We start from the raw sequence: 22,377 nt of genomic DNA, 5'->3' as shown, positions 1-22,377 counted from the left end.
CAATATTGTCATTCCCTTAAATAAATTAAGAACATCTTAAACAAGTTTCTGAATTTATTTGCACGCGTGTCGATGATCTGCACATTATATCACTCTGCAGCTGCAACTAACACTTATTTGCTTTTAGGGTTATTTGCTTATATTTTTGCTATTATTAATATATAAACCGACAGTCAAGAATGTCTTAAATATTACATAGGTTGTACTATTTTATGAGAACTGTTCATGAATCCAGGTACAAGTTTTAGATGTCATCTTAAAGTAAATCTATGTAACTGCAGGGTTAAAAAGCAAAACATTTTAGTCATGAGAGAGTGACTCAGACAAACAGAGCTCAGACACGTAATAACAAACCTGAATCACACCCCGTCACTCTCACTGTGTTGCCAGGTTGGGCTATTTTACTTGTTTTACTGTGACTAATTTTGTCTTCGGGCTTCATGACGGTGGTGACCAAGTAATACAGAGATGACTAAACAGCACTTCAAAGGTTTTCAAAAATGAAAGGCAATATGTGGCACATGATCAGCTCGTTTAAAAAAAAAAGAACTTGGTTCAGCGAGGAATTTCATTTAATTGAAAATTACACACACATATTTCAGTAATATTTTATCTCATTATTTTGAGATGGTACATCAAGTATCAATTATCACAATCGGATTTATATTAAGTAATAATTACGAGATGGTAATTCCGTAATTATAAAATACTTTCTCATAATTATAACTGGCGGAAACGGCGTTTCCACACCTTTAAACAAATCTTTTACTTGCATACTTGGAAGTCGTCCGTCAGACTTGGCAACCCGCTGTCTTTGTGGCGTGTATCTACGCCAAGCCACGCCCCTCCCCACTTCACTCGCGCATCAACATGGCGACGTGCAGGAAGATGCAGCGCAGCAGGAGAAACATTTGCGCCCTTTCTGCCTTGGTTTTCCTCCATCTGTTAGCCGGCAGCTGCCTGTCAGCTCCCATTAAACTGGCAGGTACGTGGTACACTTTCAAAGTTTGTGAGATAATGGTGTTTTTCACGGTCAAACCGGGACCTGCTAGTTAGCGAGTTAGCACAAGTGGCTAAAGAGAGCCAGGAAGGAGACTCGGTAGAGCAGCTAGTTGACGAGTGCTTCATGCCACCACGGTGTCAGACGAGGAGGGCGGTGATTAACGGTGTGGATATTCTGAAAACACGTCTTAAAATAGTGTTTTTAAGTCATTGTCCTGAAAGAGAAATGACGGCAACGTTCAAATAAGTCTTTCCCGGAAGTGTCAGGACTCCGAGTTCGTCAACTATAGACTATAGTTAAGTAATATTCGTATCTTTCAACTTTACCTTTGGTTATTGATTGTGCTTGAGTTTATCTTGTGAAATTGATATCTGTAAATACGTGTTTTTTTTTTGTTATCTATTGCTAAAAGTGTTGATGCTAGGCATCAAAAACCAATGTGTGTGTTTTGCCTAATGTTAGCATACCAGTATATTTTTTTCTTTCTTCACAGTGTTGTGAATCGTTTTAAATTCCGTGGTAAAGTTACATATTTCCTCTCAGATTTCACAACCTGTGTAACCTGTTCTGAATAACTGAGGTCTAAATACGTGAGCCCCCAAGGCAACTGCAATGATTTGAGATTCAGAGTCAGACTTTGACTTGGTCCAGATGTCCTATGTCGTATATCTCAACTGTTAATTAACTCCAGTCAGTCCAGTAACCCCCACTGCTCCTAATAGAACACCACTTTGTTGTTTAACCATTGAGGAAATGGGGTCTCAGCCAAAGCTGTAAAATTGCTCTTAATGACACTTGACTTTGACTGTAGACTGAGTGTATTGATGTCAAGCTTATTGAAATCTGTTTTCACCCTTTCCCCCCACTCTTTCCATCTGAATTATCGTGCACAGTGCGTCAGACGACAGCCTGTTTGGGCAGTTGTCAGGTTGCAAAATTGTGTTCTCCCCCTCACTCATTATAGAAAACTAGTTAGTCAAGATAAGGCTCAGGCGACATAGCTAAAAGCGTTCAGTCTATCAGTAATTATTATCATTATACTGTAATTAACAAACTTCTCCATATACAGGAAACTTGTTTCCGTGATAAACAAGTGTTCTAAGTCAAAGCTGTGAAATTGCTCTTGGACCTTGACGTGTATGGTGTACTTAGATCAAGTCTATTGAAATCTGTTTAGGTCGACCCTGATTGGGAGTAAATGTGTACGCCCAAAGCTGATCATCGTAATCAACAATCACTCACCGCGATCGTGATAAAATCCAGGTCCTTACTGTGCACTCTCATTCTTTTCACCTGAATGAACGCATATCACGCTACAGCCTGTTTGGGCAGTTGTCAAGTAGCAATCTCATGTCCCCCGGCGATAAAGAATTCCCTGTTGGCCTCAGCCTCCTTCACAGTGTGTGACATTAGATAACTCCAGATAACAAACTATTTGTAGATGTATTGTTGTCTGTGTGTTGAGTATTTGTTCCTAAGAGGATTAAATACCTTTTATGTGTGTCAGAAAACGGTATATTTTGTTGTGGCCTGAAATTACAGATTATCAGAACCCATTTGAATAAACTGCAGTTGCGCAAACTCTGCTGTTTGACGTACTGTAGGTTTATGGAATTAGATTAATAATGATGCAGATTTTCCTCTGGCTTTCATCCTTGTGTGTTTTGTCACTCACAAACAGGATGGAGAACAAAACATATTTGTACTGAGGGAGGATGACACCTTTAACTTGCCAAATATTTATTTTGCTTGAAATGTAAATGTCATAGGCTGACTTTCCGACCGCCCTTATGTAACCTTCATTCCACAATTGAGTTCTGATCATTTTTGGGCATTTTTTTATGAAACACATTGGTTAAATCTGAATAAAACGAGCCAAAAGAGCCCTCATTTAGTGAGAGTGTAGGAAGATTTTTCATTCCTTGTTGGTGATTTATGGTCGTATCAGTTTCCCCATCAATATGGTGACTTTTCCTCAAGTGTGACTCAGCTGCCCTGTGAAAAAATTCCGAATTCCCTGCGCGTAGTTTGACGCAGTGACATTTATGACTGCTGCTGCCACAGACTTCTCTTATTTAGCCGTGATTATTTATGCTGCCTGTGGCCCGTGCGCATGAATAGTCCCTTTGTTCTCGTGGGTTCGTCTTGTTCTGTGCTTCAAGTCCCCAGTGTTGTCCTCTCAATCCTAAGCAACGCCTCCCCGTCCCACAGGATATAATAATGTTGACACATGTTGGTTAAATGGTGTCATTGATTCAGGAGGGCTGGCCCACATGCATGCAAATAAATTCTGTTCCCTTTTACGGACTCGCCCAAGAAGAATCCATGGTGTAGCCTTAGCCGTGTGTTTTTAATTTACTACTTACTTGTCTACTTACTTGTTTTTTAACATGATATTTTACACTTTAAGACCAAAGAAAGTCACACCTGAACATTTTGTTGGACTGCCGATGCGATGGTACAACATTTACTTCAATCCACAGTTGCATTATTTGAGATCTGTGGTGTTAAGATTCCAGCACATCCCAGAGATTCTTCAGTGTACAATCTGTCATTGTTGGCTGTGGTCATGGGTGGAGGGCAAAGGTTTGAGGGGAATGCATGTTTTCACACAGTTACACACAGATAGGCCGCTGTTAAGTTACAAATGTCCACACCGGCATTTTTACTGTGGCGTCTGGAAGGTTAATGGTCTCACCCAAGGCCGTTTTAGGCTCATTTCCTCAGCCATTGATTGGTGCTAGTGTGGTCACCGAGAGAGGTTGTTTATTACTGACTTAACTTCACAAAGTTTAGTTTTTGTTCTTCTCACCACAATGTGAGTTGTCAGTAGTAGTTGCCTTGATCAGCTTTTAGTAACCTTGTTTTTTTTTGTTTGTTATATCCCGACAGCATCAGAAGAAGACAATCAGGAGGCAGTTGTCTCTCAAAGTCTGAGCATTGATGGCACAAATAATTCACCACCGCAACCGAGTCCAGCAAATTCAACAGATCCCAAGAACTCTGGAACAGCTGGTGACGATGAGAAAGCGGCAGCTTCTGAAAACAACAATGTGACTGCTGCTGAAACAAAAACGCGGAAGAAGACGCAGACGACACATGACGCAGAAGAAGAGCCTAAAGCAGAAGAAGAGCCTAAATCAGAAGAAGAGCCTAAAGCAGAAGAAGAGCCTAAAGCAGAAGAAGAGCCTAAAGCAGAAGAAGAGCCTAAAGCAGAAGAAGAGCCTAACGCAGAAGAAGACCCTAAAGCAGACACCGCCGTCATCGGTACCTCTGCAGATAATGATAAAGATAAGCCGGTCATCGGTAAAGAAGACAACATTGATCAGAAGAAGGAACACAAAATTGCAGATAAACCTGCAAAGACTGAAGTCATTAGTCTTTCTACTCCCGGAGTTATTTCCACCACCACGATGGAACCCACTGACACGACACCTTTATCACAGGAGACAGAGACAGTCATGTCTGTCTCGGAGCAAGAGTCTGAACCAGTCCCTCCCATCGATCTAGACGACTATCCAGACGACGCAGACGAGGACGACGACGACCACGCCTACGCGGAAAGCGACGACGCGGACAACATCACCGACAACGTCAGCGAGTACAACAACGGTGAAGATTTCAAAGAGGAGAAGCTGAACACCAACCGGCACTCTGGCAAGATGAAGGTGCCCAGTTTCAAGGGAACTGACGTCTACAACACCGAGGAGGAGGATTCCCACTTCTTCGTTCATCTGGTCATCCTGGTCTTCCTGGTCGCCATTATCTACATCACGTATCACAACAAGAGAAGGGTGAGTGTCCACCTGACAACAGTTGTGCTACACCTCAGGCTGTAGAGGGCAAAGGTCATGTGTGTCCTGTTTCTCCCAGGTTTTTTTTAAACAGTGTCTCACTCACCAGTACAGTACAGCTATATCTGTAGTTTGATAGTGGGAGGAGATGACAAGTGATTGCAAGCGGTCAGGTTCCTTCCCTGTAGAAGTCAAAGAAGACCTCAATAGATAGATCTAACTGCATTTTCCTCTCTCTCCTCTCCTTTCCAGATCATCCTCCTGGTTCAGAATCAGCGCTGGAAGGACAGCCTGTGTTCCCGCAACACCGTCCAGTACCACCGTCTGGACCAGAACGTCAACGAAGCCATGCCGTCCCTCAAGATGACCCGCGACTACATCTTTTGAGCCGCAGTCATAAAACCAGTGAGCAGACATTCTCGGACGCCGGTCGGCTTCTCTTTCCTGACCGGGGCGCATTCACGTCGTGAATCGATAACTGCTTTTTCTCTGGATTGACCAGGCCAGGTGGAAAAAGGTGTGACGCCTTTGGGTTCTTTGCTCTTCAATCTGTCATCCCTGTTTGTTATATTTTATCTTAAATACTCAATTTTTTTGTTTTGTAAATGAATAATGTCTTGGGATTTTATATTTTGATTCATTAGGGGGTCTCCTATTCATATATATATATATATATATATATATATATATATATATATATATATATATATATATATATATATATATATATATATATACATACATATATATATATATACATATATATATATACATATATACATATATACATATATATATATATATATACATATATATATATATAATTTAATGCTACATAAAGACACACACGATAAATAATAGGTGTTTTCTCTTACTTAGTCGGTCAAGACAAGATAAGTAGATGCATGTACGTGTATATAAATATACATCCCAACATCAGATTAAAGTAAGAGAAATATTGGGAAATTTCATGCTTTTTTTTGTTTACATTCGACATAAAATGCCTTTTCATTGATGCTGTTCATGGAGCGTTAAGTCAAGGAAGGTGACTTGTCTTTCGTGTGCTGAAGCCATTTAAATCAAGACAAATGCTGTATATTCAGGTTCTACGATGTTCTACTACTACGACTAATAATAATAATACTAATAATCTACGGGAGAGGCTTTTCCCCTCAGTTTAGACTGAACTTGTCTTATATATATGTTATGGTACCTCTTCTACTGGCCAGATTTTGCTATGCAGAAATCTTTGGGCCCCTCTTTGTTTTATGACTTCGGTGAAGTCCCTGTCGACCACGTGTCCTGTTCATTGTGGCAGAAATAGAAAAGAAAAAGCCACTGCTCTGTTACCTTTTACTCACACAAGTCTTTCAGTCTTTGTTCCCCCCCCCCTCTTCTTATCGTACAACGATGGTGAATCGTTTGTCTGTGTGGCGTCAACGTTGCACCAAACTCGCCTTTTTTATCGCCGTCTGTTGTCGTCTGATGCTTTCAGTTACCACGTTCTCCCGATGGCTTCGTTTTTTTAAACACGAGGTGTACGATAAACGTATAGATTAATGCGATGATTTGCACTGTGCTACGAGTATAGAAGAGTATAATAAGGGTGGGGAGGAGTAACCCGTGTCAAGGTGATGGATCTTGTAATCAACACTAGAAACTGTACAATCTCCTTTTCTTTGTCAATAAAGCACAAATTGGGTACGAAGAACACAGTTTTGTCACTTCTCATAATTTGCAGATGTCCAGCTTAACGTTTGAATATTAAAAGCAGCTTTTATCAGTGTTTAGATCCAAGACATGCATAAACAAAGCTATAAAGTTATTACGTCACATGTCATTTTGCAGATGATTTTATCCAAATCAACTTCCAGCTGCGTACAACCAGCCAGGGTTGGAGTTGAACCTGTAACCATGATGTCTCTGCACACAGGAGTCACAGTCTTAACCGCTGAGCTACTCCACTCCTGGTGACATACTGCACACAAAATTTCAGGAGTTGAAGTTCCCCTCAACTCCTGAAAGGTGAAATAAGTGAGTTCGCCACAAGGTGGCAGCATACCCACACAAATAATTGCAGCAGGCAAACCTGTGCTTCAGAAATCACATTCCTGCTGCGTCCTCGAACAAGTTTAATGGGTTTTTATCACATATGGAGTCACAGGAACAGTAAAGGAAAAGCAGCACAAGGCTAGAAATATCTTTTTTTTTTTTTTTTAATTCCCACTTATTTATAAAACTATTTTAATGTGCCGCTCAGATTTGCCTCTTTAATTTAGTCAGAATTGTTAATGTCCCAGACAACTGAGATGGATTTTCAGGAGAGCAACACTATAATAAGGGTTATTCTCTAATTCTAGTCTATAATTTAGTATTACAGTCTTGCCATGTCTCTCACATTGAATGTCTAATTAAATACTGAATATTTTCCCTGCTTCCACAAAATTCACGGCCACAAACAAAACAAACCGCAGCCTCTGCCTTCATTAATTATTGCACAAATGTCTTGTGTGTTATGAAAATAATCCAAACAACTCGACTGAACACACTTTAAAAGCTGCATTGGTGCAATCAGAGCAAACCCGACACATTAGCACTGCTGTGCAGAGTTTAAGGGAACATTTGCACAGCAGGGATGCACTTTTTGACAAATCACATCGCTTCTGACAAAGGTCGTAATCAAGGTCACATCTGACAGATATCGACTGAATCGCCTTCCCCGTGATTCGCTCTCTATTTTCAGCGTCTGGCTGCATTAGATTGGCCTTATAACCTCTCATTCAGCAGGTATCCATTTTTTTTTCTCCCGCAAAAAGACATCAATACATCGAGCAACGGGAGACGAGAGCTTCTGCAGTGGTGATCACATGATCGCTGGATTTGAACAACAACCGCAGTCCAGACGCTGCGTTTAAGTGTTTTATAAAAGGTAAAATATGAGCCAAATACCAGAATGAAAAGTATTTGTGCAGAGTCTGGTCCTAAAATCCTAATATCAAATGTTTGAGACAGTGAAGTTGTGTTTAAATGGATCTTTACAACGCTAAACTGCTCGATTACTCAGAATGAATTAGTTGTCATGGTTTTTCTTGGTCGATTATGACATAATACACCAAAAGTGCAACTCCTGCATCACCGGAAACTGGGTCAGAGGAGTGAGCGATCGGCATTGTTCAGCTCTCTCGACAGGTTTCAGCCTCTGAGGCAAAGTGTTGGTCGGAAATTAAGGAGCCTGTTGGACGAGAGGTGGAAAACGCACACACGTACGCTCGCCTACAGCTAGATACAGAAGATTATGTGACGTTAGAACACCATCGGTGGCTCTTTCTTTGCTCGGGAAGCAGTTTTGACTGGGGCCTCTCACACTCACATTGCACAGTGACACCTGGTCTAACAGGTGACTTAAGAGTCCTGTTGTATAAAGAAAAGAAAGTTAAATGAGTTCTGTGGAGTTTCACTGTGCACTGGGATTCATTTAAGCTTTATTTGAGCTGATAGATCTCTAAAAGTGAAACCTGGGCAAGTTAATGACGAAGAAAGCAACGCGGTTGTGTTTTCTGAGTCTCTCAGGAACTCTACATTATATCCACAGTCTGAGTTTTGTGTCTTTTTTTTGTTGTGCTTTATCTTCTGCAGAAGGAAAAATATAGGGAGGAGGGGAGGGGGGCATCATCATAGTTATGGTCTGAGAGAGAAATGAGCGCAGAAAAAGAGCAGTTTAGATCCGGCACAGGTGCCAATTATAATAATTGTGGTGCACACAGTGGACAAAGAGAGGCGAGGTGATGACATACACTTTGTCATGAATGAGGTGCAAATACAGTGTGTAACTCTGCAGGGACAGCAGCAGTCTTTCTTTATTTCTTTTATTCTTTCTCGATCTATTTCTAGCCACAATATTAACATTAATCAACCTGTGATGTGTCTGGGTACATGTATGAACCACAGAGAGGGAAAAAGTTAAGAGTGTTTGCTCAGTGGCTGCTTATTTATTAGAGTTTATTCAGCCCTAGCGTTCCCTAGTGGTTGAATGCAGACATGATAATCACACAGCAGGCTCAGTGAACAATGAAACCAGAGAACACATTTTAAATATCCTGGTTTTCAAAGCAGACATTTTTAAGCAACAAACTCAGACCTACGGTTAAAAGCATTCACGTGTCAAGGTTTTCCTTCATTATCTTCATCCTCTCACTTTACATTACTGCTATTTTCCTCCTTGCATTCTGAACGGTTGTCATTTATATCTTTTTTTTTCTACTCAGGAGAATTATTCTATCCATCAAACCCAAAACACTTTCTCCTCTCAGATGTTTTTTGTATTGGAGCATTTAGTTTCTGTCTCATTTTCCCTCTGTTTTTCCACCTTCTTCATCAATCTCCCTCTGGCTCTTTTGCCTCTCGTACATCATCACCATCCCCTTCTTTTTTTTTCTTCTTTTTTTTACTCTGTCCTTCAAATTGCACGTCTCAGCTCTTTCTTTCTCACTGTACATTTCTCTTGCTATACTTTGATCGTCTTTAGGGTTAGGGTTAGGGTTGGGGTTAGGGTTTAGGGTTAGGGTTAGGGTTTAGGGTTAGGGTTTAGGGTTAGGGTTAGTGGTTCGACTAATGTGTCTCACCTGTGTCTTGTTTGTCTATTTTTTAATGCTGTGGTTTTCTGTGTTCCTGGGTTTCTCCACGTGTTTCTGTTCCATGCTGTTTTGTCAGTTTATCAAACCGCACGTCTCAGCAATCATTGATTTTGAACAATCATTGAGCAACACAGCTTTTTGGTGAGAGGTGATATAAAATGATGTGCAACAGCGACCGTCAGTGTTTAAAATATTTACTGCAGTCCCATTCGAAAAGGCTGCAGGGATATTAAACAAAGGCAATGCTTTGTGAGAATTCTAAGATGAAAGAAAAAGTCTGAATTCTGAGATTAAAGTCAGAATTCTGAGATTAAAGAAAAAGTCTGAATTCTGGGAGGTGAAATCTGAATTATGAGATTAAAGACAGTCGGAAATTATGAGATCAAAGTCAAAACGATGAGATTAAAGTCAGATTTCTGATTTCAGAAGATAATGCAACATCATGCATACAAGCTGCACGTCTCCTTTGCATTATTTGACCTCACAGTATTAGGCTCACTCTCCACATCATCTCTCTTGGCGTTGAAGGAAACATTCTGGTGCATTTATCCTCCGACTATAAGAGAGATTTCTGCCAGGAATATTTTTTTTTTTTACTCCACCAATCCAAGTTCTGTGACAGAGAGTCGTCGGAGGCTGAGTCGATAAAAGTATTTCTTCGACGGTTCAGTGGGAGAGCAGTGGCAGAGTCGCTCTTACATAATTAGCCGAGTAATGTGTGCACATGAACTTACACCAAGTTTATTTGTCAGAACAAAGTTTTAATTGGCTCGCTGTGGTTTCCTGCATGACTCATTCCATAAACATGAGGTGTTCTCCTGAAATAAAAGAACACAAATAAACTGCTATTTCAGAGAAATAACTTCCATTTAAGACACTTAAAGAGATTTTATTTTGTTAAAAGATCTTTTATTGATTCTGAAAAAGTTTCAGTGTGTGTGTGTGTGTGTGTGTAACCTTGGTTTTTGAGCAAAATTCCCTCCCCCAAAAGATGTAGTAAATATGAAGAATTAAGTCAGGTAACATGAGCAGAGGGTCAGCGAGTGAGAATCTTTAATTCATGAACCATCATCACTCCACACCTGTATCACTATTTATTCAGCCTAGAATGAACCAGATTGAGTTGGAAGAAAATAAACTGAACAGAAAACATCTCATTTGTCACGACCGCTGGATTTTTCTTTACCTTGAGTTTTTACTTTGTCTTTGGTTTTCTTTGCTTCCTGTATTATTTTGAAGTTTTTTCTTTGTGTGTAACTGGTTCGAGATTTCCTTCCTGTCTTCTCTGTTGATTGTCTGCCCTGAGTTAGGGTTAGGGTTTAGGGTTTAGGGTTTAGGGTTTAGGGTTTAGGGTTTAGGGTTAGGTTAACCCTAACAACTAATGTGTCTCATCTGTGTCTTGTTTGGAACAATGACACTGCATTCTGAGAATTCTGAGATTAAAAAAACAATCAGAATTCTGAGATTAGACTGAGAAAAAAAAAAAAGTCAGAATTCTGACTTCAGAAGATAATGCAAGCTGCTGTTAAACAACACTCACTCTCCACATCATCTCTCTTGGCGTTGAAGGAAACATTCTGGTGCATTTATCCTCCGACTGTAAGAGAGATTTCTGCCAGGAAGCTTTTTTTTTTTACTCCACTGATCCAAGTTCTGTGACAGCGAGTCGTCGGAGGCTGAGAAAAGTATTTCTTGGACGGTTCAGTGGGAGAGCAGTGGCAGGGTCGCTCTTACTTAATTAGCCGAGTAATGTGTGCACATGAACTTACACCAAGTTTATTTGTCAGAACAAAGTTTTAATTAGAGATAGTCTCTCGTAGAGAACCTGGCTCGTTCTGGTTTCCTTTCCTTCATGACTCATTTCATATACGTGAGGTGATCTCCTGAAATAACTGTTAATTGATTGATTGTCTGCCCTGGGTTAGGGTTTAGGGGTAGGGCAAGAGCAACCCTAACGACTAGGGTTAGGGTTTAGGGGTAGGGCAAGGGCAACCCCCAATGACTAGGGTTAGGGTTTAGGGGTAGGGCAAGGGCAACCCCCAATGACTAGGGTTAGGGTTTAGGGGTAGGGCAAGGGCAACCCCCAATGACTAGGGTTAGGGTTTAGGGGTAGGGCAAGGGCAAGGGCAACCTTCAATGACTAGGGTTAGGGTTTAGGGGTAGGGCAAGGGCAACCCCCAATGACTAAGGTTAGGGTTTAGGGGTAGGGCAAGGGCAAGGGCAACCTTCAATGACTAGGGTTAGGGTTTAGGGGTAGGGCAAGGGCAACCCCCAATGACTAGGGTTAGGGTTTAGGGGTAGGGCAAGGGCAATCGCCAATGACTAGGGTTAGGGTTTAGGGTTAGAGCAACCCCTAATGACTAGGGTTAGGGCTAGCCTAACAACTAATGTGTCTCACCTGTGACTCGTTTGTTCTCTTTAATGCCGTGGTCATTCTCCCCATGTTCGTTCCAGTTTATATTTTAGTTTTTGCCTTTTTATTTACTCGTGCTTAAAATTCTTTTCACACCCCCGATTGTTACCAACTAATGAATGCATTGTCATACATTACAGCGGAACAGGTGCTGGTCGCATACGAAACACCGTTTATGGGCAAAGCTCCTGCCAAGAGAAATGGCTGATGATGCAGAGCGATCCAAGACCAGAGCGACCATCGGTGCAGATGGAATGGTGGCTTGGTTCTACCCCACAGGTAGGTTTGTGATCTTCTGAGAGCATTTGTTGTTTTTCCAGAACAAGTATCCAAAAAAGCCATTGCGTCAGAGGGAAGTCTGAAGGAGCATGGATGTTTGAATTCAAAATGAAGTCTTCTCAAAACTGTTTTTCCCACTTTTAAGTAGAAAAAACTAGGGACTCACAAATCAAACCGTCAGATGGGGATTTGAACCCCAGGTCCCCTGTACCATCCCCAGGTGTGAATGAACGGAACAAAATGCATAAGAATCGGATGCAAGGTCGTCTTTATTGAGTCTCAAACGATACAGGCAAAACTCTTCAATTCGAAAACAAGCAAAAATCCAAAAACACAGGCCAGCCCAAAAAACAAAGGCAATAAAAATCTTCAAGTAGCAAAAAGAGGATCACAATCCTTTTATTGTCATTGCACAATGTACAACAAATTTTAGCAGCAAGAGTTATTTTTCATAATGAAGACATACGAAACAAGAGAAAAAAACAAACAAACACCTGATTCAAATGGTCAGGTCGTCATCAAGCTCTGCAGCAGCCTGATCACGAGCTGTTCATCTGAATCAGGTGTGTGGGAAACACTGCACTGGAGAACTCTGCAAAGTCTCCAGGACACAAATGCTCTTCAAATACAGACTCATTACAATCACACAGGTGTAGACAAATCAGGTGATCAGCAAAAGAAAGACAAAAGGTAAAAATGACATCTAGTGGCAAAAGACAGTAACTGCACCTGAAACTTCCCTCTCTGATCACAACGAGACTGGTGAAAGTCTCTTATTAAAGTTCACGCAACAGTTTTGAGCAGCCGTCCATGAACTCTTTCAGTCCATTCCTTGTGAAGTTCAGTTTCTTGAATCTAGCCTCTCAAGGCCGCGCTTCTCTCGGTTGGTTGTGCATCTTTTCCTTCCACTCAACTTTCTGTTAACATGCTTGGATACAGCGTGCTGAACAGTCAGCTTCTTTAGCGATTATTTTTTTACCCTCCTTGTGAAGGGTTTTAATGATCGTCTTCTGGGCAACTGTCAGAACAGCGGTCTTCTCCATGATGGTGTAGCCTTGTGAATCAAACTGAGAGGCCATTTTGAAGGCTCAGGAAACCTTTGCAGGTGTTTTGAGTTGATTAGCTGATTGACATGAGACACCATAAAGTTACAATATTGAACTTTTTCACCATATTCTAATTTTTTGAGACACTATATTTTGCTTACTCGTTAAATGTGAGCCAAAATCCCCACAATTAAAAGAACCAAAGACTTTAACTACGTCAATCTGTGCGTATTAAATGTATAGAATACATAAATTTCACCATTTGAGTTGAATTACTGAAATGAATGAACTTTTCCACAATATTCTAATTTATTTAGATGCACCTGTACGCCGTTTGTCCATCAATGATGCTTGGAGAAGGTGCGGGCACTGGGAAGTAGCGGCAAAGTAACCACTGGACAAAGACGGGAGATGTGGAACGTTGGGTTGAACCACATGGAGCGAGGCCGTTGCAGCGTGTAGGCGACTGGGTTGACTCGCCTCACCACCTTGAAGGGACCAACAAAGCGGGGCACCAGCTTCCGATTCTCCACTTTTAACGGAACGTCCTCGGAGGCAAGCCATGCCCTCTGCCCCAGCTGGAAAGGCTGCACTGGTCGCCTACGATGGTTAGCCTGCTGCTGGTAATCTTGGGAAGGCCGGAGCAGGGACAGTCTGACCTTTTTTCCACATTTGGCGGCACCACTGCACAAACCTCCAAGCTGAGGGGACGCCGGCTTCATCTTCCTGCCCAGGAAACGGAGTAGGTTTATCACCAAACTAGCATTCAAAGGGTGACATACATGTGGCTGCAGACTTCAAAAGTACCTTAGAGTATCTTCCAGGTCTTAATTCAGTCTCTCCGTTTGGCCTGTAGACTCCAGGTGAAATCCTGATGAAAGACTCGCCAGAATCCAGAGGTGAACTGGGGCCCTCGATCTGACACGACATCCTGGGGAAGACCAAACATTTGAAGCACATGGTCACATACAAGATGGCATCTGCAGGGGCTGAGTGAAGCTTGGGTTAAGGTAAGAAAAACCAGCGGTATACTTACAGCGTATGTGACACACTGGAAAACTCAGCAAAGTCGCCAGCACACATCTGCTCTTTAAATACCCTGACTCATTATCACACAGGTGTAGACAGTCAGGTGATGAGCAAAAGACAGACAGTGGTACAAATGACGACATCTAGTGGCAAAAGACAGTAACTGCAGCTGAAAGTTTCTGGGGACTGACACTTCCTGTATTTTTTTTATTAAAAGTAATAAAAGTCACCGTTGAAATCAACAAATGAATTGAATTAAAAAAGAACTTCTGACAGCCGGTACAAATGAACACGTGTTATTCGCCGTGTACTGTATGTACCACAGCGTTCATTAGGAAACGATTCCATGAGTTTTGTTCACGGTGAGATTCTAACACATCATTTATTCATCACCTCCTCTCGCCTCTCAAACATCACCGATTTATCCGCAAACACAGAACGAACCTCACATATATCTGTTCTGTTCTTCCATCGATCTTCAGCAATAACTGCAACGGTTTCTCCGTCTTTTGGTCCACGTCCAAACACCGGCTCCTGCTCCAGGGGGGAGAAGTTTTACACTTCTTACTAGATTTGATCAATCTGTCTTTACAAACAGGCGATGAAAGCGGCCGTAATTAAACCTCTTAAGAAGCCTATGTATACGCTCAGGTGTGTTATCCAACTATAGACCCACATCTAACCCTTTCCCCTCTCTCTTGAGTAAGCAGTTGCCAATACTTAGCGTGTGTGTGTGTGTGTGTCTTTCTACAAAGGAGTGGTTTACTTGCGTCATCGTATGGATCGCACCAATCAAAGATTACAAATGAGCTTTTAAATGCACCGGACAAAGGATTTGTCTCCTTTTGTCTTGTGAGGTTTTTTGGTCGTTGACCCTCGCGTTCTATCACAAAGACTGGGACCTTTGAGTTTGATTTGAGGGAAGCTACCAAATTTGGGACAATCGGGTCAATTTTGCTTTGTAGATACGGTGTCAAATCCCACCTGTCTGGTCTTAGTATTTATGGACACATATCCCATAAACATAAACAAATTCTATTCTATTATTATTCATTTTGTTGCTCCAAAACTCGTAGAAAGCTGGAAATAATAAGAAACGTCAACCTTTTCCCTGATTTGATCTCTCTCCTTCTATATATCCCAGAATAGTATCGCGTACACTGACACGCGACACATAACTGCCACGTTCTGAGTTATTTTAACATCTATACGTCGCATACAACAAGAAAAGAAGAACATTTTCCCTCTTATTTATTAATTATACTGAATGTTTTTCCCTTTGTAGAAAAACTGCATCAAGAACAATAAAAGGAGACACACACACACACACACACTCAGACGCTCTCAGTGTTGCTGCATCGGCTCTTTGTACTGCACGCTGAACCCTTTTCTTGCCCTTTGCTTCACTTTGATGAGGCCGCCGTCACTGCACAATAGAGCAGAAGGTACAGAGGATAAAGCTTTTGTGGATCAGAAGAGGGGGAGAAAAAAAAAGGTTAAGCGAGGCAGAGAGAAGAGAACAGGGGAAGAGACGGAGAGAGAGAAGAAAAGCTTAAAATAGACAATTTTTTCCTCCTTTTAAAAAAAAAAAACTGTTCACAAAAATATAAGCTCAGTCGCCACAATTGTTCTCGTGCACCTTGGAAAGTGAAAAGCGTTCAAACGTGTCAGAGGAGTGAAACAGTTTCTGCTTTTCTTCCTAAAGGTGGTGAAGGGTGATTTATCGTGTGAGCATAAAAGTGTAAAGAAGTGTTATCGTAAAAGAGCAAAGTGAGGAACATTAATACTGAATCTGAGAGAGTGGAGAGACTGTGTTTGGACTGAAGTCAGTCTCTTATTTAATTAAAACAGAAAAACACTCAGCTGCACATGCATGTTGTTTTAGAGTACTGAAATATTCAACTCGAGTAAAAGTACCACTATTTTGGTAACACTTACTTAAGTAGAAGTAAAAGTACTGTTCTAAAAATGCACTCAGAGCAAAAGTTACTTTGTACTCAGGGACCTTAATTAATGCCAATTCACATATGCTCACCATTCATTCACCTGTCCTTATTGTTCAACTGTCCTCATCATTCACCTATCCTAGTCATCATTCACCTGTCCTAATCATCATTCACCTGTCGTCATCATTCACCTGTCTTCATCATCCATTCACCTGTCCTCATTGTTCAACTGTCTTCATCAGTAACCTGTCCTCATCATCCATTCACCTGTCCTCATCATGCATTTGTTGTCATCATTCATCTGTCCCTATCATCCATTCACCTGTCCTCATTCATCTGTCCTCATCATCCATTTTCTCCTCATTTACCTGTCCTCATTATTATTGACCTGTCCTCATCATTCATTCACCTGTCCTCATCATCCATTTGTCCTCATCATTTACCTGTCCTCAACATTATTCACCTGTCCTCATCCTTATTCACCTGTCCTCATCCTTATTCACCTGTCCTCATCATTCACCTGTCCTCATCATTCATTCACCTGTCCTCATTGTTATTCACCTGTCCTCATTGTTCACCTGTCCTCATTGTTCACCTGTCCTCATCGTTCACCTGTCCTCATCATTCACCTGTCCTCATCATTTACCTGTCCTCAACATTATTCACCTGTCCTCATCATCCATTCACCTGTCCTCAACATTGTTCACCTGTCCTCATCATCATCCATTTGTCCTCATTATTCACCTGTCCTCATCATCCACGTGTCCTCATTATTTTCCTGTCCTCAACATTATTCACCTGTCCTCATCGTTCACCTGTCATCCCCATAATTCATGTGATTATTTAAAATAACCCTAACCCAACATCAAAGTACAGCACTTCCAAAAAAACAAAGTAAAATTAAAATTAAACATTTTAAAACTTCCTTTAAAAAGTACAAGTACACAAAAACCTACTGAATTACAGTAACACGAGTAAAGGTAACTCCAGATCTGCTTGTGTTCAGCCGCTCTGTGCAGCTGCTTGTGTTTGTGCAGTCGTGCATTTAAAGGATCTATGATATTGCCTCTCTTTCTCTTTTTTTTTAACACTCCTGGAAAAATCTTTAATTGAAATGGAGCAACCGATTTGGCACGAGAGGGACAGGCCCCTGTTAGATAGAGCTCTGCTGTCAGCCGGGGTTAGCCGGCGATGCTTTATCGCTCTGCTAAAACCCAAACACTAAAACAACAGCCCGGCCCCTGCTCTGGTCAAGGAATCCATTTCATCACCTGACAGAAGCCATATAGCAGGGAGAAATATGAGAGGGCTGTCACACAAGCACAAGCATGAGGGGAAGTGGAGATGAGAGGGAGGTATAGACGAGGAGGAGGAGGAGGAGGGGTTTTATGGAGGAGACGACAAATGCAGCAGCAGCAAAGTCCAATCTTTTCCATTGAATTAGAAAATGATGAGTTTGAATTCAACAATACGGTTTTTAATATTACATCATGTCGACGGCGGCCTTCATTTAATAAGTGGTTTGGAGTGTGAATGAAAGTGATTACCTCTAATTACTGCACGAGACATTTAAAATATTACAGAGCGAGCTTTGTTTGCCTCCTCTTTCTCTCCTTATTTGAACCATAACAAACCTGAGTGGGTTATATAAGCAGATCTATTGTATAAATCATCATTTCGTTTTTAATGTAAGAATGTGGCCAAAAACGGTTACTACATTCAAATTCAAAATACCAAGGTCTTTCAGGTTTTGTTTTCTGACGTAACTGGCAACCAGTGGTTGCTCGGCAGCGGAGACTCTACTGACTGCAATGATTGGTAGACGGCGGTAGGTGGCGCCACATGCCAAAACATGATTTGCAGTCTGCAAAATATTTTTTTTAATGCAAATATTTTGTCTGTACTGTTGTTGGTGGTGAGTTCAGTTTGTCATATGAACATTATTCCTGAGTCTCTGTGACATATTAGGAGGATTTTATGGCCAGTTGCTTTAGATTTATTACAAAATTCACCTTTAAGGTCCATTGTATGACATTTAGGAGGTTTTGAGTCGGCATTTATTTTGCTCTCAGTTTTCTCGTGTTTATGTTGAACCAGCGAGGTAAAATGAAAACATGCTTAATGGGTTGGGCGGTTCTTCTTGAGTCTTGAGGAAGTTGAAGTATTTAGTATATAACAACATCCTTTTTGGTCAGTGAAGGCCACCGTAAGTGTCCCTAACTCACTTGGAAATGGAGGAGTCTTTGGAGGAGAATGATGATCTATAGATTTAACCCTTTTTACACAAAAACCCATATCTACATATCGGTCTTTATTATCTAATAAATAATAGTTTTAATAACATCAAAGCAACATTGTTTCCCTTATAAGAATAGTCTCAAAGGCGTAAAGTCATAACTAAATTAACTCATAAGTGGCTCCTGCATACATTTAAAAGCTGTATTTATTGTTGTTTGTCCACTGTGCAGCATGTATATATAATGCTCAGACAGTTAATGACAGGTGAATGTGACTTCTATTGGTTGTGACACACATTTATTTGTTCCACCGATATCAGAAACCAAGCCGCTCTGACGCTCAGCCTTTAATGGCCGTGTTTAATTGCAGTTTTGCGCGCTGTTTACGTTCTAGTCGGCAGCTTTTATCGTTATTACTGACATCGATTTGGCCTTTTAGCGCGTCTCAGCTGAAAATTAGATCTATCTAGTTCAGAGACGACTGTACATACTTACATTAAAAAAAAGAGAAATGAACCTAATAAACAATATTATTGACATAAACATAATGAGGGGAGAACGCTCCGGTGACTCTCAATGGCCTGATATTTACACAGATCAGTTAAAAGCCTCTCTCGTACATGAGCGCAATTTATCAACTTCCCTCGCCGCGTCCCCAAAGGGAAACATTTAGCAAGAGTCGGTGATGTGTGAAGAGGTGAAGAGGAAGCAAAGATAGATAAATCTATAATCACCCAAAGCAGTGGTTAGGCAGCTCTATTGGAGAAACTAAAGTGTGGCCAATTGGCTCTTTCTTTCTTCCTCTCTGTGTGTGCTGTATAATGAACCCCTGTCTCCTGCTCGGGCTTTATTTCTCTCCTTTGTTTCACGGAGGATTGGAGCTGGAAGACAAATTCCACCAGAGGATACTGAGACGCAGTAGTTTTAACGTTTATTCATCCAAATAAGCCTCAGGTTTTTCTGAGCCGTTTCTTTTAACGGAGCAATAAGTCACCATTAAATAAAGACGTTTTATTTGTTTTGAATGTCAACACTGAGATATGCTTTGTGTTTCAGGAGCTAGAGTTGCAGGAGATTTGATCTAATTAGAGGATGAAAGTGTGCATTATATTGAAAAACAGCTTGGATACTCAAAGTATCACAGTACAAGGTGGTCACAGTGTCTTTATATGGAGATGAAATAGTAAAAAAATTTGTTGAAAAATTATTTCAACCTGTCAGATCAATCGGAATTAATCCCATTAAAAGCATTGGTTCTCAAAGTGCGGCCCGGGGGCCAATGGCGGCCCGCAGAAACATTTCTGGCGGCCCGCAATGAATTACAGTTGATAGTTTTAATCCAGGAGGTACAAAGCTTGTTAAATGTTTATTGGACATTACTGGATACAGACCAATAAGTGTAAACAAAAATACTGGGTATTTACCTGGTTTGTATATGGTGAATTTTAGTGTATTATTGGGTTATAAACTGGTAATAAGCAGGTAGCTACAGCCCCCAATTACTAGCTATTTACCCAGTAAATATATGGTAACAGAAATGTGTTACTTGGTATTAACCTGTTATTAGAAGGTAAGAACAAAAGCCAAAATACTGGGTAATTACCCAGTAAATTATAAAGCTTTATTAAATTAATGCTTAAATTACATTATATTAACGCTTATATTAGTTAACGCTAAACTGTAGAACTGCAATCTGTCCATTAAAATTAGTACAAATGGGATTTCTTTCTGTTTTTTATTTCTTTGGCGGCCCTCAGTCCAATGTTGCGTTCCTAAATTGGCCCTCAGGTATCAAAACTTTGAGAACCCCTGCATTAAAGGCTCCATTCAAGTTTAGTTTTAATTGGATTAATTTAGATTATAGTATTTAGATCATAATAATATATATAAAAAAACATACATTACTAACCAAGTAAATGTTTATATGTCATTTTATCTTGCTTTATTGTTTTCTAGTTGACATTGATCATAACTTTAAGTTGTTTACGCCTGACCTGTCCGGTTCTATAGAATCAGAATGGATCCATGTTATGCTATGCTATGCTATGCTAATGCTATGCTATATTGAAGACACATAAACTTCACGAGGAAATAGTAAAAAGAATACTGTGGCTGTTAAAGATCTGTAGTTTGCTGAGATTTCTAAGAGACGGTGTCGCAGCGTGCAAACGAACTTGGATTGAAGCTCCAGTATAGAAGCGCTATAGACACTTTAATCTGTCGATAATCTCTTTACATCCGTACTTTAGCATTTACTATAGCATTAACCTTCACCGTGCCAATGTCAGTCCATTAAAGCACCTAAAAAAAATTAAGTGAAATCAAGCTCTAATTAAATTAAATCTATGTTTCTACAAAGCACCATTGTCCTAAAGCAGTCAGCTGTTTCCCCCCGACCATCAAACACAGCCATGCGCAAAATTAAGGACGGTGTCATTCCGCGGCCACGGGCGGGATAAGCATCTACCTTTTAATTAGCCAGTGATTTAATAGCACCGCCCGGTGAGCACGCCCAGTGACATAAATCAAACATATTAACCGCGCTGCGTGACCAACGCGCGTGTGTGTGGTGGTTAAAGTGCGAATGCATAAAAGGCCCGCAAGGTTGACAGGTCTGTGTGACAAAAGCAGCACTAAACAAAAACATAAAGGTTTAGTGTGGCGGCATTAAAAGCATTTTATTAAAGTGGAGCGCTCGTAATTAGACACAGTGTATTATCATAAATAAAATATAGTTGTGTTACCATGGTGATCTATTCACTGATGTCCCCTTTTCTTCCTCCACCTTACCTTAAAATTATTTATGTACGAATTATGTATTAGCTGAAATATTTGGACTGATTGTACTTCAATGGCGACCCCTACAGGAAGAAGAATGCCTAGTTTGTGTTCAGGACATCTATGGTTACTATAATACTGTAACTCCGACTTCTTTTCTCGACAGTATTAGAGAAATTTCAAATTAAAAGTCCCACATGTGTACTTTTTAATCAAAAAAACAAACCTCAACTCAACTAAATGTTCCTTACATTTTGGACATGGCTGACGAGGTTGTGTTCAAGACATCTATGACTACTAATGACTCCTCCCATTTGAAAGTGTCCTGTATAAATATACACCTGACATGATTTTAATTGGAGGACAAACACTGGAAAATAACAGTCACAATTTTATTATATTTCATTTTTCACTTCATTAAAAACGGGATAATTGTTGACCTGAACTGATCTAAATCACAGAAATAACTAAACACAATAATAACACAATAAAGCTGGAAAATCAGACACATGTAAGCTAAAATATCCTAAATAAGTGGAAATAAATGCGTGGAGCAAACCATTGGAATTGGGGAGGGGGGGGGGGGGTCTACAATACTTAAAAACAGCTGATATTATGCCTTCAACATATGTTATTATAATATTTAAAAATAATAAATTGTCTTAATTATGTCCTTCTAGTCCTCTTTGGACTTTCATCCTTGGAGGGGGACAACTTTATTGAAGAGGGGGACACACGCACCACCCCCGTCCCAAAGTGGGATGTACGCCCGTGTCAGTCAGGTGCTTGGTCTGTGGTTTGCGGCTGTAACTGCAGAAAAAACTGCGTTAAACTCAACGTGTGTGCAAAGTTTGTTGAGCACAACCGCAGAAACACGGAGAAAACGCTTAGAAAAACCAAAAAGTTGGACCTGGAGTTTAGAAGAGGACTCTACACGTGCACGCAGGTGAGGACAAACCACTGCGTTGCTTAGTAACCTTATTTTCGCGTGTGCGCGCGACAGCGCTGTGTGCAACAATCAGTTATAATGTTTATCAGCTGGTGTGTGCGCGTGATGTTTATACGTTTTATATATAACACGGAAGCTTTGTGACGGTTTGTTTTACTAACATTAGACCAGTGTTGTGTGAATATACACATTATTCAGAATATAGGTTACTTTTTTTAACGCCCTCCTTACAAAGGGTTTTACGGTAAAAAACAAAAAACAAAAAAACG

General features: G+C 40.6%; 1 protein-coding gene across 1 annotated transcript; it reads left to right on the top strand.

Moving 5' to 3' along the window:
• The first annotated feature begins 863 nt into the window (after positions 1–863).
• On the top strand, positions 864–5,451 carry cUnh5orf15 (chromosome Un C5orf15 homolog). Its single transcript, XM_083910724.1, has 3 exons — positions 864–985; positions 3,896–4,797; positions 5,050–5,451. Exons 1-3 carry the CDS (start codon positions 871–873, stop codon positions 5,182–5,184), a joined length of 1,152 nt encoding a protein of 383 aa, XP_083766850.1. The 5' UTR covers positions 864–870; the 3' UTR covers positions 5,185–5,451.
• The last annotated feature ends 16,926 nt before the right edge of the window (positions 5,452–22,377 follow it).

This window comes from Microchirus variegatus (assembly GCF_963457635.1).
Source record: "Microchirus variegatus genome assembly, chromosome: 2".
NCBI classification, from domain to species: Eukaryota; Metazoa; Chordata; class Actinopteri; order Pleuronectiformes; family Soleidae; genus Microchirus; species Microchirus variegatus.
This window is presented reverse-complemented; position numbering and strand designations above follow the sequence as displayed.

Coding starts and splice junctions, on each gene's coding strand:
- cUnh5orf15 (XM_083910724.1), top strand. CDS start 871: ATGGCGACGTGCAGGAAGATGCAGCGCAGCAGGAGAAACATTTGCGCC. Junction 986..3,895: donor AGCTCCCATTAAACTGGCAG/GTACGTGGTACA, acceptor ATATCCCGACAG/CATCAGAAGAAGACAATCAG. Junction 4,798..5,049: donor CGTATCACAACAAGAGAAGG/GTGAGTGTCCAC, acceptor TCTCCTTTCCAG/ATCATCCTCCTGGTTCAGAA.